The sequence below is a fragment of the Vidua chalybeata genome, chromosome 3 (assembly GCF_026979565.1).
Source record: "Vidua chalybeata isolate OUT-0048 chromosome 3, bVidCha1 merged haplotype, whole genome shotgun sequence".
Taxonomy (NCBI): Eukaryota; Metazoa; Chordata; class Aves; order Passeriformes; family Viduidae; genus Vidua; species Vidua chalybeata.
Window position 1 is genome coordinate 32,982,810 of NC_071532.1, and position 15,640 is coordinate 32,998,449.

The 15,640-nt window shown below is 53.1% G+C and overlaps 1 protein-coding gene across 1 annotated transcript; it reads left to right on the forward strand.

The window, feature by feature from the left end:
• Positions 1-11,277: 11,277 nt before the first annotated feature.
• On the forward strand, positions 11,278-15,384 carry VSX1 (visual system homeobox 1). Its single transcript, XM_053938578.1, has 5 exons — positions 11,278-11,647; positions 12,016-12,094; positions 12,358-12,481; positions 13,368-13,548; positions 14,164-15,384. Exons 1-5 carry the CDS (start codon positions 11,278-11,280, stop codon positions 14,427-14,429), a joined length of 1,020 nt encoding a protein of 339 aa, XP_053794553.1. The 3' UTR covers positions 14,430-15,384.
• Positions 15,385-15,640: the final 256 nt, after the last annotated feature.

Here is a 15,640-nt window from a genome sequence, read left to right on the forward strand (position 1 = left end):
TTCATATTTTTTTTAAAGGAGAGGTGGTAAAAATAAGTCAATTTGGGCCTCTTGCTGTTTGGCACCACCTTGTCCTCCTGCCTCCTCAAGCTTTGCAGAACAGCTTCCTTCTGCAGCCAGGTCACTGCAGCCAGAGGGATGACATCTTCAGTGGCACTTGGTCCTGGGACAAAGTGGGGGAACATCATCCCCAAATCCATGGGATGCATGGAGACAGGTGAACAGAGGAGGGGGGAAGGTGCTGTTTGTAGGTGGTGTGAGCATGTGCAGCAGCATCACCTTGGCTAGGCTTCCTACAGGGGCATCCCCCTCTTCAACATCTTCATGCAACTCCCAGCTTGCCAAAGTGCCCCCTACCATGCTTCCTTCCTTGACTGACAGGACTTGTAGCAGCCTGTGGGAATGCATGTGAGCAGCCAGATTTTCCTCTGCCAACTTCAACCTTCCCCTCACCACATCAGCTCTGTTTGGGGAAACAACCTTATTTGTTGTCTGTGTGGTTCTGGGACTCAGATGCCACCTGTGTGTGTGGGGGGGGGGGGGGTGGGTTGGAAGTGGTGTGTGCAACTTGTCTCTGCATCTGGTCATTGCAACAGATGCCAAACAGATGATGGTTTTGTGAAGACAGCATTCTTCCAGAGGATACAGATGTCCTGATCAAGGATCTGTGTGTGTGCACATGTGCATGATTCTCTCAGGGTGTCTCTGTGTGTGTTTGCTAAAGCCAGAGCAGGCTTTTAGAAGAGGAACATCACTACATTTCAGGTGGGCAGCAGTGAGCCAACACTTCTACCTCACTGCTGGTCTGTCCATCTTCTGGGCAGAGGCTCTTTCTTCCTAGAGCTGAGTTACCTACCTGGTTTTGGGCAGAGTGGGGTGCAGTCTGTGGGCTATAGTGGTTTATGAGAGTAAGAGAGTAAAAGGGGATAGGTTGAGGACAGTGGAAAGCAAGAAAGCCAGTGCTAGGGGCTCGTGGAAGCCCTACTGCAGCTGGATGTGGCTCTGCAGCCACCCACAGGTGGGATGCTCTCTGCCTTGATCAAAGGGCACTGGTCACAGATGACAAGCAGTGGCCTTTGTATAGAAGAGAGGCAAGTGTGCAGGAATATATCACCTCTTTTAACAGAGTTAGAGCTGGAAAAAGCGACCTCTTGGGCTGGTCTCATATTTCCCACCAAACTTGCCCTCACTGTTGATGTGGGTGAGGAACACCATGGCAGGATGAGAAGCTCAAGAGCTGTACTTGTCTCTTTGTTTCCACTGGCTGCATCCTCTGTTTCTGAGCTGCCCTGACTGATGTCCCAACTCTGGCTGGACACAGCTGGCTCTGGGGCACAGTGTGCAGTGGGGTGGTAGTAGGGGGTTTCATGACAGTCAGCAGGGCGGGATGCTCTCTGCAAAGGGAACAGATTGAAGGCAGATTGTGCGGGTGAGGTAGCACCGTGCTACATAGATAGGGAGTGGCTTCAGAAATGGCATTTAATCATTCAACATTAACACAAGACATCTGTCACCACCCTTGGCAGTGATGGTGCTACACAGCAAAACAATATGTTCTGGTGCTCCTAATCACAGGAAAAACACTACTTTTTTTGCAGAGAGTTCTTTTAGTGCCCAGCACAAATCCTTCTATTTTATTATAGCAATCCCAGCCAAATCCTCCAATAAATGGAGTTTTTATTAATGTGCAGCTGTTGAATGAGAAAAAAATAAAACTCAGAAATAAAAATGAATCCCTGAATAATCAGGCTGATCCCATGCAGTAAGAACAAACAGGCCGACCACATACTTACAGGTTTTGGTATTATTTAAAAATATGGTCAGGGCTTTTCTTTCCTAATATATATATATATATATATATATATATATATATATATATTTTTTTTTTTTTTTTTTTTTTTTTTTTTTTTTTTTACACAGACCTGATTAGATTTTGCTCAGGAAGATCCAAGCCACTTCTGTGAGCTGGAAATGCAGCAAGGAGTTGGAGGATCTAGGATGAGCGTTACATCCAGTATGTGTTCCTGATATTTGCCTGCTGCCATGGTCAGGAATTTGCTTAGGCTAGGGAAGAGAATGGCAGGGTGGCATGGTGCCCAGAGCAGCTGGGGTTTGGCTTTGCAATGAGGGATGTGCTTGCAAAAGAGAACAGAAGAGAGTGTCAAAAAAGCAGGGTGGAAAAAGGTAAGCAACAAAAGTCCTCTGACCATGGCAGCTCTCAGCAGATGATGGTGTGGTTTGCTTTAACTAGCTGCAGTTTGGTGCTCTTTGCCTTGACTTTGAGCTTACTAGGTGAAATGCCAATCAAAAGTGCTATTTTGCAGCTAAAAATGAAGGAGGAGTGATCCCATGGTGATGTGGTGGGTGAGGCAGGTGCTAAGTTGGGGGAAAGAGCAATGCCCACCCTGCATTTAGCCCCAGATCCTTTCCCTGTGCACATATCCTGCCCTGCCAAAGCATCTGCAAGCTCTGTGTGATGAGTGGAGAGGCCTGCCAGGAACAGAACAAATCTCCTTCCTTTATGCTCACTCTTGCTGCCGGGAGATCTGGTCCAACCCTGCTCCACCCACGGCCCAGCCATGCGACTGCATACGCGATGGAAGCTGGGCTAAAGCAGGTCCCAGGCTCCAGTCCAGCTGGCAATACAGCGACCATCCAGGGCTGTTCCCTGATGGCTCTGGCCCAAAGGAGAGTGCTGAGTGAGCAGAGATGGAGGAGAATTGCTGGAGCTGCCATAGGATGCATGCAGGTGTATCCAGGTGGCTGAGACCTCAGACAGCCCCATGGGGGCTCACCTAGAGTTAAACCTCCAGCAGGAGGGCAAAGCCAGCCTGGGAAGCACCCCCAGAGCCAACAGGGCTTTCATGCTACCCGAGGCACCCTGAGGTTAGCTGTGGCCATTGGGACAGTGCCTGTCACCAGAGCCACACCTTGATCACCCAGGGGTGCAGCTTGGCTGATGTGAGACAGGAGGGAATGTCCTGAGCAGACAGCACTCTGCCTACAAAATGGCACGACCATCTCTGCTATTCATTCTGATTAAATTCGAGCCAAAGTAAAGCCCTAATTCTTCTGATTAAAGCTTAGAACTTAAGCTCTTTGGACAGGATGTGTGCCTTGCCCTGTGCTCTCCTAAACCACTTTGTCCATTCCATGACAAGACACTAATAACACACTCCTATATGTTTCTTCTCAGACATTCACGATGCCCAGTCCGGAGTGTGTATGATGTGCCTGGGACATCCCACCACTTCTGTCTGAATATTTATATGTGGTCACCTGGCTATTTTGGAATCAGGCAAGTAGAAGGAACTGCTCCAAGCAAAGTAGAGGTCCACGTCTGCCAGGGTTCATCCTTTATGGATTAGGTTTTTCCTAGAGGAATTGCCCTGGGAGAGATGCCCCAATCCAGGCATGGGTTGGGGCATTACAGAAATGGTGTGTTACCTCAGGTGCTCTATAAGCATGGGATCAGCCTGCTGTCACCGCCCTGCAGGGAGTGGGTAAAAGGCAACTGGCATGGTGAGTTAGGGTGTCAGGGACAGGAGTGGATTTGTCACTGTCTTAGCCTCCATTAATAGGTAGCTTACCCAGGGTAGCTCAGTTATGAAGCTTTACTTGAGTGCTCTGTGCCCTGCTTGTCTGCTCTGCAGGACTTTATGGGGATGTGGGATAGGACTGTGGATGAGGCTCAACTGCATCGCACTTGCCTTTAAAGTGAAGCTCCTGGCACCTGCTGGGAAGTGTGGCCCTGGGCAAGACCTGGGCTGCTGTGGTTTCAGCAGGGTCTGGGGACACATCTTCAGGGACTCATCCTCCACAGACGTTCAGCTTCGTTCAGGGAATCTAGGAAACTTCTGTCTTGAACATCTGGCATGGGGAAGCTCTCCCATCTTTTCCTCCTCAGCACCACAGCCAGAGGCACAGCCTGGTATTGTTTGTCACAGATCAATGCATTTAACCATGTGGAAAAATGTCATTACTACCAGGGCTCGGCTTTTCTTTCCCCTTGAACTGCCCCTGCTGTGCTGGTGAGGGGCTGGCTAATTGCCTCTTTTCTCAGGTTGCCCCTGGGGATGGCTGCCCCACAGCCTGCCACACAGCTCAGCTGCATTCTCAGGGCTTCCCCCAGCTGAAGGGGCTGCTTTGCCAAACAAATGAACACTCAGCCACCTTGCAGGACCATGGGGCTCTTTGTTACATCTCCTCCTGTGAGCTAAAGAAACAAAGGGGGAGTCACTTAAAAAGAGAGGGAAGGATGGATGATGGGCTCCCAGCCAGGAGGGGAGATGCAGGTAACCTGATTTTCTGTGCATCCTGCTGGGATGGACCCAAATTGGGACTGAGGCACAGATTTCCTGTCCTGGGCAGACAAGAGCAGAGGGAAGGGTATTGCCCAGGGTTTCTGCTGTCACTGCTATGTGTTCATCTCTCAGGAGTCTGGGGAGTGCTTTGGCTGGAAGAGCTCTGCAGGAGCTGCAAAGGAGGCTGAGCTGGGGGATGTTGAAGGAAACTGGTGACCAGGCATCTTTTCTCTGTAGAAACTGGAAACTTTCTAGGTATCAAACAACAGGAACTAAGAGTAATTTCACTGCAATTCACTGCAATTTCCAAATAGGAAGAAAATCCATTAGTTCTACTTTCAAAATCCATCATAACCTCTAGCCAAAAGGGAAGATTGCAGACAATAATCCCACAAAGGAGAGGTTTATTTCTTCCTCTTATTACTTTACTTCCTCCTCTTTTTCACAGAGTGTGACAATACCAGTAATATAAGTCCTGTTGGAGATGATTAAATAATTATTCATTGTCAGCAACATTCAATCTGTTCATTTTGTACAGTATGTTCCCTTTTGGCATCAAGGCCCACCTTGACTATGTTAGAGGAATCCTGTCAAAGCAAAACCCAGGAGCTGGTAGAAAAGCTGGAAAGTCCTCTGTACTAAAATCTGTCCTTTATTGTAGAAAAAACATTAGTCACACAAGAAAATTTTACAAGTTTTACAATTCAGTGCTGCCAGTGTAAGAGAATAGAGGAGAAGATGGTGTAGGAGTGACATTGGTGAGAGCAAGGCTAAGCTTTAAAAGGAGAACCAGGAAGGGGAAGTCCCCACATGTTGAAAGATGCCCTTTATGCATACAAAGAGAAAATTGAAGAATGCAGTGTCAGAGCACAGAAAACACATCCCTAGGTGTGTGGAGGAAAGCTGGGCAGGAACAGCTTTCTTGCAGGGTCAAGTAAAATGGGTGCAGTGAGCTACAGGAACTGTATCTGCATTTCTCACACCAGATAATGTGCTTGCCTACAAAGATGAGACAGGCAAGCACATGTGCCTTCACTCTTCTGGGAAGGAGGATCCATGTAAATGAATATATTTATGTTATTTTTCTCTTATTTCTATAGGTCCTTTAGATGGTCTGTTTGGGACAACATAGCTTGGGTAAAGGGTCATTTGCTTGTGTAATGTCTAATGGGATTTGTGGGACTGCCACATCAATCTTCAGCTAAAAGACCCCAGTGTAGGTCTCTTAGGAGTCCAGTTGTTAGTGGGGGAGATGGAGGACACTGTGAAACTCATTAATGACTTACCTGGTCTGTCTGAAAAGAAATGGTTTGTGTTGGGAAGCCATGCTTCAAAACCTCCCTGCTCAGCTGCAGAGTGGAGATAGCTGGGAAAGCCCAGGTGCTATTTGTCACAGCAAGCCCAGGCCAGTGCTGAGAAAGGGATCTGGACCTCTTTGCACAGCCAAAACCTCTGAATTCACCTGCAAGCAGAGGTGTCCCATTTCAGCACCTGTTCGCTCTCAGGAGAGCCGATCTAGAAAGCCGTATTATGGGTAAGAGTGAGAGTAGTTGCCTGTGTGCTGGTGTCCCCTGCTTTAATTAGGTTAGTTTCTTTCATGGCAAGTGCTGTCATACCAAGCTGAAAAATCAATACCATATGGCACAGCACTCAGATAGCAAACTTGGAGATTAATTAAAGGAGAAGTGCTTCTGTTAGTTCTCAGAGCACAGCGCCTATGATTAGGCATGGCTGAACTGGTTTGGAAATGAAAAGGCTGGGCAGCACCAGAGCTGAGCTGGACACTCTGCCACTCTGGGGTCAGAACAAACTGTGATCTCCCTTTTTTTACTTGCTGAAATCACTGGTTAGCATGTTTTCCTGGGTTTTCCTGTGTCTTGCTTCCAGGCCAGAGGAGGGAGGTGCAAAGGGAAGCATTGTTCTGGAAGGCTTCTGCTTGGTGAGGAGCTGGGTATGAACATCGAGAAGGTGCTGCCTGGGAGCTCACTTTACTCCTGGGCTGGGAGCTGGGAAAGCCATGGGAAGCAGAGAGGAGAGGAGAGGAGAGGAGAGGAGAGGGAGAGGGAGAGGGAGAGGGAGAGGGAGAGGGAGAGGGAGAGGGAGAGGGAGAGGGAGAGGGAGAGGGAGAGGGAGAGGGAGAGGAGAGGAATCTGACTCTGTTGCTTGGGAAGTTTCATTTCCAGGGCGCAGACCAGAGGGGACAGTGTCTACGCCTCTTTTGGGAGTTGCTGATTTAATGAATGTGGCAGCTATTGTGTGTGTTTGGGACCCTCCCAGCCGTTTTTCTTCTGCCGATACTTTCTTTTCTTTTCAGCTTTAATGAGTGTTTCTCTAATTGACTTGATGATTTCTGTTTAATTAGCACATTTTGGAGAAATGATCAAAAAAAAAAATAAGATAAAGTAATCAGACAAGCATAGTGCAAAGGAATAATAGCTCCTTTGTGGGGCTAATTGGAGTGGACAGTCCATCGGCTAGTTTGGGGCTCCTCACAGTTGGATATTCCCAGCCTAGTTGTGCCTTGTGCCCAGAGCTTCCAAACACCCACATAGACCCAGCTTTGGTAGTCATTTCAATTAGCTTTAATGAGCTGTGAATGAGCACCAAGGAGAACCGAGTATGGGCCTGACCTGTTTTGCCATTGCTCAGATTTTGCTTAAGGCTGTGGCAGCAGAGTTCTCCCAGAACCTGCATCAGGTGCCAGGCCCTGGTTAGCATCAAGCAGAGCATCTCCAGGGAGGGCTGTGTCCCAGCTCATACATCCTGTATAGGAGGAGAGGGGGTTACCCACGGGGATGTCAGATGGGCAGGTAACTGGTACTAGAAAGCAACAAGTTTGGCAGAAGCAAGAAGGAGGGGAAGCAAAAAACAGCAGCTGACAGAGCAACCAGAAATCAGAGCTACCACTGTTGTGCCTACTCCATCTGGGTTTCTTCCTGAACACTCTGTCCCTCCTGTTCCCATACACACACCTCTGGAACAAGCCCCAGTCTCCTCCCTAGGAGCAGGAACAGCACTTTCCATGGGCTATATCACCTATAGCTCCTTGGAGATATACAGGGTGAGCTCTGCTTGCTCACCAACTACCAGCCATGCTTACGGTTGATGCTGTAGGTGTAGCACCTTGATGGCCATTTGTTTGCCCTGTGTTGGCTAGGAATTAATTAGGAGATGGGCTCCAGGCTGCTGTGACAGCTGTCTGCGTGCGGCACTTCCCAGCAGTTTGATTAAATCTGTGACACTCCAGATGTGAGCGCCCTGTGCAGTGGCACATGGTTTGCTCTTAAACTCCACTTAAACTGTGACTGCTCTTCTGGTTTTAATCAAAGGCAAATGCCTTAAGACAGAAATCTGTGCAGAGGAATTAGTAGGGATGTCTCTGGGGCGTTTCGTTGAGTGGGACAAGGAAAGGGACCCCCCCCCCCCGTGCCAAATTAGGGCTGACAACACTTGCAGTAAGCTGGGCTGATGATGCTACAGCACTGAGCAGGTGGTGCATGGCCAGCTGTGGCTGCGCTCACCCTGCAAGCCCTCTGCTTCACCAACATCCTGTTGAGCTGCAAGCGAAGCACTTCCCACAGCCTGACAGTGCAGGGAGCACAGGTTCCCTGATTCATTTAACCTGTTCCGCTGCCTGCCTCTGCAAATCCATCACCCCAAAATGGTCGGTACTGGGCCACTACATATACCTATTCCTAACTGGCCAGGAGTGCACACACAATCCACCACTGAGCCCTGCTGCAGCCTGAGGAAAGTCTCATTGCCTGCATTTCAAGGAAGAGGCTCATCTGTAACTTAGAGGTGGGGATTTAGCCTTGTAAAACAGATGGGACTGGCTGCAACACCCCCCTCTTTGCTGCCTTCTCCCCTAGCTATGGCCTGTTTCTCAGTTCCTTTTCACCCACGTGTCAGAGACAATGCTTTCACAACAGGCATCACTTCCCCCTGTTCCCAGCAGGATGTGGAGGAGGCAGAAGAAAAGCCCTTTTTCTTCCATCCATGCTTATTGAGGTTCCCACCCTTGCCAAATTGTCCGTGTTGCCATCAGCTGGCTGCTCACCCTGCTGCACTCTACCTCTGGGTCACCCTGCACCTGTGCAAGGCCCACCACCAACAGGCTGGCTGAGCTTGCTCTACACAGCAGGCGCCCAAGGGCTGTGGTGCCAGCACCATCCCTGGGGAGCAGGTTCCAGCCTGCTCCCGTGCTGGTGCGCCAGGAGCTGATGCAGGTGCGGGGTGTGGAGCTGGGCAGGACCACTGGGCTGCAACTGCTGGTGCAGGTACCATGGATGGGTGTGCAGCAAGAGCTGGGATTTTGGAGATGGGTTCTCCATCCAGCCTGGGGCACAGGAGCCTCTTCCACCCTGAGCTGCCTGAAACTGTCAGATGGTCCTTTATTATTGACCTGATTCATATCTAAACCAGGGAGGTGAAAGCTGTCTTATCCCATTACTAATCCCCTAAACCAGGCCCTTCAATACCTTCTCCTTGCTGCCCCCTCCTCATTGCTACAGCAGGTGGTTGCAGGCTGAGTGCACATCCTTCTGGGGCTTTCCCTGAGCCCATGGTGAAGACAGGGACTCCAAAAACCCACCAAATGCTGGCTCTAGAGTTGTCATCAGCTGAGGAGGGTCTACCGAAATGCTGCATGTGTCTGTAATCCCCTAAGGACTTGCAAGGCTTGTTTCTGGGCTCTGAGTGGGACAGCTCCAGGCATCCCTCCCATCATGTGTGCCCTCCATCCTATTGGTCATGGCAGGTGTCTGACATGGTGGTGGAGCAGCCATGGGGAAGAGGGGACAATGTGGGAACTGTCCCACCTTTCTGTGTGCCTAGTCCTGCAAAGTGCAGCAGGGATGGGGGTGCTCCAGCATCAGCTGCAGGCAGCACTTACCCCGTGGGACATGGGACTGCACTGAGGCCGGGGTCCTGTGGCCTGGGGCTGCTGTGGTAGAGCCCCATGGAGATTCTGGCTGCTGGGGCACCTTGAGGCTGCTGGGCCGGCTGGCACAGGCACCCTGCCCATGGAGAGGGGGGGCAAACCCCAGGGAAATTAGAGCAAGGGGCGATGTTTGATGTTCTGCTCTTTAAGCGATTAATAATCTTTCAGCGTCGGAGAATCAGATGAAAATCTTCCTTAGAAAATAATGAGCAGAGAAACATTTACTGATTAGTCTAATCCCAGCTAATCCTATCTGATGAGCATATATCAAGATATCCTTTAACTGATTTATTGTCCAAAGGACCGGTGGAGGTGCCCATCTTCACCATGGCTGGGGGATCCAGGGGTGCAGCAGGAGTGTCCCCACCCCCCATCCCACTGTCCTGTCCCAGGAGCAGGTGTGTCCCCATCCCCCAGGGCATGGCCTTGGTCACCCTCGCCCTGGGCAGCAGCGCCATATCCAGGCCACCTTGCCAGCATGGGGAGATTTAATCGCTATTTCCATTTCTGCATCTATCGGCTTTCTCTTGGGTTTGAGCTTTTATGTTTCATAAACTGATTAGGAGCAATTATACGTGCTTTATCCCCAAACTTTCCAAATGCCTAGGCCATATGCATATTTAAGGCTTCATCATCTCTCCCAACAGCTCAGCCTCAATGTAAACTGCTGAAATCAAGCTGATTCTGGGACAACATCAAAAATTAGGGTTTTAACCACTAATATCTGCTTGAACAGGAAATTTGTTGTGGGTGGTGGCTGGATTATGACTTCTAATTACTGTGGCAGATCCTCCCTGCCTAGCAGTGAAAGTCTCCTATTCCAGCAAAACTGCAGCAAAACCACTCTGGAGAAGCAAAGATGCCCAAGGGGATCCCGGGATGCTCAGTGTCGGGGCAGGGAGCAATCCTGGGTGGGGATGCCCAAGCATCCCTTCATCCTGAGCACACGAGTACCCCGAACTGGTGGCTTGGGAAGTGTGACCACAATCCCACACCTCCCATTCCCCTCACACCCATTTGCCTTTCTTGGTGAGAAGCACAATGGTCCAGAGGGTCCCCCCCGCCAGCCCCCAGTGCCGGCCACGGCAATTATCCTAAATGAAAGTTATTGTTCTGCTAATCCTGGGAACAGCTTGCGATGGGAGATTTGGGTCTTTCTTTAATAATGCAAAGTTAATGCGGAGTCCCCTTGTAATTATCTTTATCAGAAGGACCCTCGGTTAATCTGACCGTCCAATGAAGGCCTGGATCAGGCGGCCCGTGTAAGCCGGTTGTAAATCATTTCCATCAACAGATGAAGGGAAGAGGGAAAAAAATTGCAGCCCAGGTGCAAGAATCTGGGAGCAAAAGGGAGCACAGAGGCCAGGCACCTCGAGGTGACCCTGGCCCCAGGGACAAGACACCTGGGGTCAGGGAGGCTCCTGCTCAACAGCCCCTGCCTGTTCCCATCCCTATCTCTAGGGTGCTGAGTCCAGTGGGATGTCCCATCTGGGATGTGGGGCTGAAGGGTCTTGAGCTGGAATGGGGGTACTGGGGAGTGCACTGCCGGGCAATGGAAGAGGGGATATGGGGACATAGGGACACAGCAGGGAGTTCCTGGGAGGAAACCCGGAGAGGGAACCTAAGGGGGTGTGAGGGGGATTTGTGGGGCATGGGGGGGAACAGGGTGACCGGGCCGGGGCGGGACAGGCACTGAGGGGGGGTCCTGGAGTGGGTCTGACCGAAACCGCAGGGGACCCGGCAGGGGGTGGTGAAGACCGAGGGGCGGGGGCCGAGGGAGACGGAGGGAGGGACGGAGGGAGGGACGGCGAGAGGGGGCGGCGGGAGGCCGGGCGGTGGCCCGGGAGGGCCGGGGGAGGGGCGCGGGACCTTTGCGGGCGGGAGGGGGGACAGAGGCTGTTAATCCGGGGATTGGGAGCGCCCCCCCCCCCCCCCCCCGCCGGTCTGGAGTGTGATTGGAGCCGAGACCGGCGGCGGGACGATAAAAAGGGCGGCGGGCGGTGGTGGCCGGGCCAGGCGGCGGCGGCGGCGATGCCGGGCCGGGCGGAGCCGTCGGGGGGACGCGCGGCGGCGGGGCCGGTGGCGGTGCCCGTACCGGTGACACCCGGCGCGGCGGCGCGGCCGGGAGGCGCGGGGCTGCGGGCCAAGGGCTTCGCCATCACCGACCTGCTGGGGCTGGAAGCCGAGCTGCAGCCGCCCCCCGGCCCCCCCCCGGTCGCCACCGCCGGTGGCTACGAGGGCGGCGGGGCGCTGGGGCTGGGGCTGGGGCTGCTGTGCAGCCTGGGGGGGCCGGGCGCCCCGTGCCTGCTGCCCGCCCCGCTGCCGCTCCTGCCCGCCCGCGGCCCCCGCCCGCCTCCCGGGCCGCCTCCTGCCGCCCGCCGCCACAAGGAGAACTTCTCCGGTGAGCGGGGTCGGGGTCGAGGGTGGCCGCTTAGGCGCGCACGGGGACCCCCGTCCGGAGCCACTGCCGGGACTGCCTCGCACCTGCGGCCGCGGCAACGCGGTATCCTCCCGGCGGTGCGCGATTGGCTCCCGTGCTGCCCGTCCCGCCGGGATGCCGAGCCTTTGACTCTCCGGCAAGTGTGGGCTCCCACCCCTGCCCCGGGATGGCATCACCGGTGCGGCACCGCGGGCTCAGCTGTGGGAGGGGACCCCTCCTTGCCCCGGGCCCGCTCCCCGCGGGCGGCTGAACCGCGTTTGGGGAGCTGCGCTCGGTTGCCCCGCTCTCGACGGGAACGTGACTCTTCCCCTCCCGCATGCTGCTGCCAGATGAGGACAGCCTGTCTGGGGACGGCAGCGACCTGAAGATGTCCACCTCCCAGATCAAGAGGAAGAAACGCCGGCACAGGTAGCGCCCTGTGGGGAGCCAGGCTATCCCCCTTCTCACCTCCTCGCTGCTGCCACCATCCTCTCGCTGTTCCTCTGATCCCCAGGCTGGGGCGGTCAGTATCCCCAAGGGGGATAAAGGGAGGAAAAGGAGGCAAGACGAGGGCTGCAGCTGGGGTGGGGGGAGGATTTTTCGGAGGAAAACCGCAGTGTGGGGGGGCTGCCAGCCTCGCTGTTTGCCCAAGGGTCCGGACGGTGTGACAGAATGCTCTCTCCTCTCGGCAGGACTGTATTCACAGCTCACCAGCTGGAGGAGCTGGAGAAGGCTTTCAATGAAGCACACTACCCCGACGTCTATGCCCGGGAGATGCTGGCTGTGAAGACGGAGCTGCCGGAGGACAGGATACAGGTAGGTGGCTGCAGCGATCCTCTCTCTCCATCCAGCCGTCTCCTCTGCTCTGTGACAGTGGGTGCAGGTGGTGGGAACGTGGCGGCACTGAAACGCTGCAGGGTGCCTGGAGGGAGGCTCAGCTTCTGCTTGCTGGCATGGAACAGCCTCTAAATGGACATGCAGAACCAGGGGACTGAGGTGGCCCCAGCAGTTGCTCATTGCTGGCAACTTGGCTCTGTCCTCCCAGTCAGGCAGGAGCTGGGAGCAATTTGGAGCTGCTGGGCCAGGCTGTCACACAGGAGCTTGCTCACTAGCTTGCCCCTTTGAGGGACACGTGGCATTTTAGGGCCTGATCCTGCTCCCCTATGGAACAGCTCAGTGGCTTATGAATGAGGTGGTGGTCTGGGCAGCAGTCTGGTTATATCTATTCCCTTGAAATAGAGGAGTGGGGTGGGAAGAGGGACCTGAGCACCTTCTGTCATCATTGGTCACTGCATTATGGAGCCCTTTTTCTGGAGAGGTTGGTGCTTTGTGGATCAGGCAGGGAGGCCCTGCAGGCAGGCAGAGCAGCGTAGGGTGACTTTGGCTGGGATCACCTTCCTGTGTCACGATCAGCCTCATGTTAACGTGTGCTCCCTCTCCCCCCCTTCCTCCCCTCTCTGACACCCATGTGTGTGTCCTCCCTCACATCCCTCCCCACACGCCGCCCTGGCTGCCCTCCCGGTGCCGCCTGCGTGTCCACACCCTGTGTCTGCACACCCAACCCCTCCACGCACCCCCACGGCTGACCTTTGGCCCTGGATGGACATTCCCCCATTCCCGATGGGCCCTGCACACCCGGCCACGGGGGCTGTCTCCTCCCCGACCCCACCCCTCCGTGCTCTCCTGGCTGTTACCCCTGAAGGTTTGGTTTCAGAACCGAAGAGCCAAGTGGCGGAAGAGGGAGAAGTGCTGGGGCCGGAGCAGCGTGATGGCCGAGTACGGCCTCTATGGGGCCATGGTGAGGCATTCCATCCCCCTGCCCGAGTCCATCATCAACTCCGCCAAGAGTGGCCTGGTGGGATCCTGCGCCCCGTGGCTGCTGGGTGAGTGGGAACTTGGGGTGCTGCTGGGGGGATCAGGGCTCAGCTTCTTCTTTCATATGGCTGCCCTTGCCTTTTTCCAGAAGGGAGTGGGGCCTCCTTGGCCATGAGCTGTATACAGGCTGCCAAGTGCCCTCGGTTTTCCATTTCCTCCTTGCTAAGAACAGCTAGGAAAAGGAAAACCTTTTACTGCTGTGTCAGACAGGTGCCTGCACGTGGGTGGGTATCACTCTGCAGTGCTAGCAGGCAGCATGGGAGTTGCAAGGCATCTAAGAAGTCACCACCACCTGCCCCTAAACTGAAGATACCTCAGAGCTACCCTCTGCTCATACAAAGCCAAAATCCAGGTTGGAATGGGTCATTACAGCACACCTCTCCCTGTAAGCCTTCCCTGCTACAAGGAAGGTACAGACTAATTTTGCCACAAGCCATCCCCCCTGGCTGCAGAGAGCAGGTGGCAGTGCTGTGGGTTGGGAAAGGCTGGTAGCTAGAGACAGCTTTCCTTGGGATGTAGGCAAGAACTGAAGGAAGCAGCAGTAATTCAGGAGGTGATTCTGAGCCATCCCAAGCAGAAATAAGCAACCAGTGCCCTTGGCTTTGCTCTCTCCCCTCTTCAAGGTATGCACAAAAAGTCCATGGAGGTAAGCAGGAAGGCAGAGAGCCAAGAGAAGCTGGCAGATGGCTGGCGAATGGAGCAGGAGGAGGAGGAACTCAAAGGGATGCAGGCCAGTTCCCAGAAGGGCTCTGACAAGCTTGGGCCTGCAAAAGACTCAGAGGACACAGCCATCGACCTCTCCAGGACAGCCAAGCATGAGAAGAGGGGTGTGCTGAGGCAGTACATCAATGGGGACCCCCCCACAGAGCAGAACGACAGGGACCACTGAGCTTGGGCTGCCCCGGAGGAGGCCAGACCTCACAGCGTCCTGGCGAGACCATAATATTTATTGATATATATATTTTTTCTTAAATAACAGAATTTTTATCTGAATTCAGGGCATTTTAAAACTGGCACATACACCCCCTCGCCCCCTCACTTTCAAGCTGTTCACTTCTCATCAGAGCCAGGGTGGAGGGTGGCAGAGGGGCCAAGAGCAGTGCGAGGATGGGAGCACATTGTGATCAGCACCGATTGCTGCTGGGGAGGAGCCCCTTTCTCCACCGTTCTGGGACCACTTCCCCAGCTAGCCAGTAGCACAAAGAGGAGCAACACACTGGGAGTTGCTCCCTCCTCCAACACACAGGTGCAAGGATGGTGCAGGAGTTTACAGGAGTTTACAGACGCCTTCTCCAAGTGCTTCCACCCCAGCGCAGCGCCTGTGTGCGAATCCTTCCACGCCGAACACACAAATCTTCCACCTCGAGGAGCAGCAGGGTTTTTAAACATGGTATGGCTCATCCTCAAGCTGGTGTAACCTGACAGACAGGCAGGTTTATACTCCCTGAGGATCTAGCCTGCCAATGCAGCCTTATCACTGGACTTACACTGTGTATCTTCCTTAACTATATTCTTCCTTAACTATATATGTATTTCGGAGAAGGGGGTAAGGATGTTTTTGTTTATGCAATGATTTTGTACACTCTTGAATGTCACTTGCCACACTATGCATGACTGAACAGACCTTTTTGAAAAGCAAGCCATAGTACCCTGGAGCAGTTAAACAATTTTGTGAAGTGACATAAGAAGATATTTTGTAATTGTCTGTAAAAAGTGTTACTGTCAGAGCTGTTTCTTGGTCACCCTATATTTATGTCTAAAAGCACTTTAGTAATCTGGATTTTTGAATGTGGCTCTTCCTCTGTTGTCCACCATTTATTTATTACACATCCATAAATAAAATTGTGGTGTATCTTTTGTTTTCATGCTCTGTATTGCAATTTATACCTTCCTTTGACACACATCTCATGGCAGTTGCTGAACCAGCCCATGCACATGCCTCGACAGCTCTTCTGGAACACCTCCAGTTTCATCTACCAGCCAAAACATAACAGAAAATTATCAAAAGGTTTTATTAAAATCTGAGTAATTCCAGTTTGGAAAGTGTCTTAATAGAGCTCAGGGGGTGTGTGGCCAGGTACTGATGCTGTCACCTGGTCC

What these genes read in the sequence shown, in the direction of transcription:
- VSX1 (XM_053938578.1), top strand. Translation starts at nt 11,278, where the DNA reads ATGCCGGGCCGGGCGGAGCCGTCGGGGGGACGCGCGGCGGCGGGGCCG. An exon ending in TGCCGGAGGACAGGATACAG is followed by an intron (nt 12,482 to 13,367) that starts GTAGGTGGCTGC and finishes TTACCCCTGAAG; the next exon opens with GTTTGGTTTCAGAACCGAAG. An exon ending in CTGCGCCCCGTGGCTGCTGG is followed by an intron (nt 13,549 to 14,163) that starts GTGAGTGGGAAC and finishes CCCCTCTTCAAG; the next exon opens with GTATGCACAAAAAGTCCATG.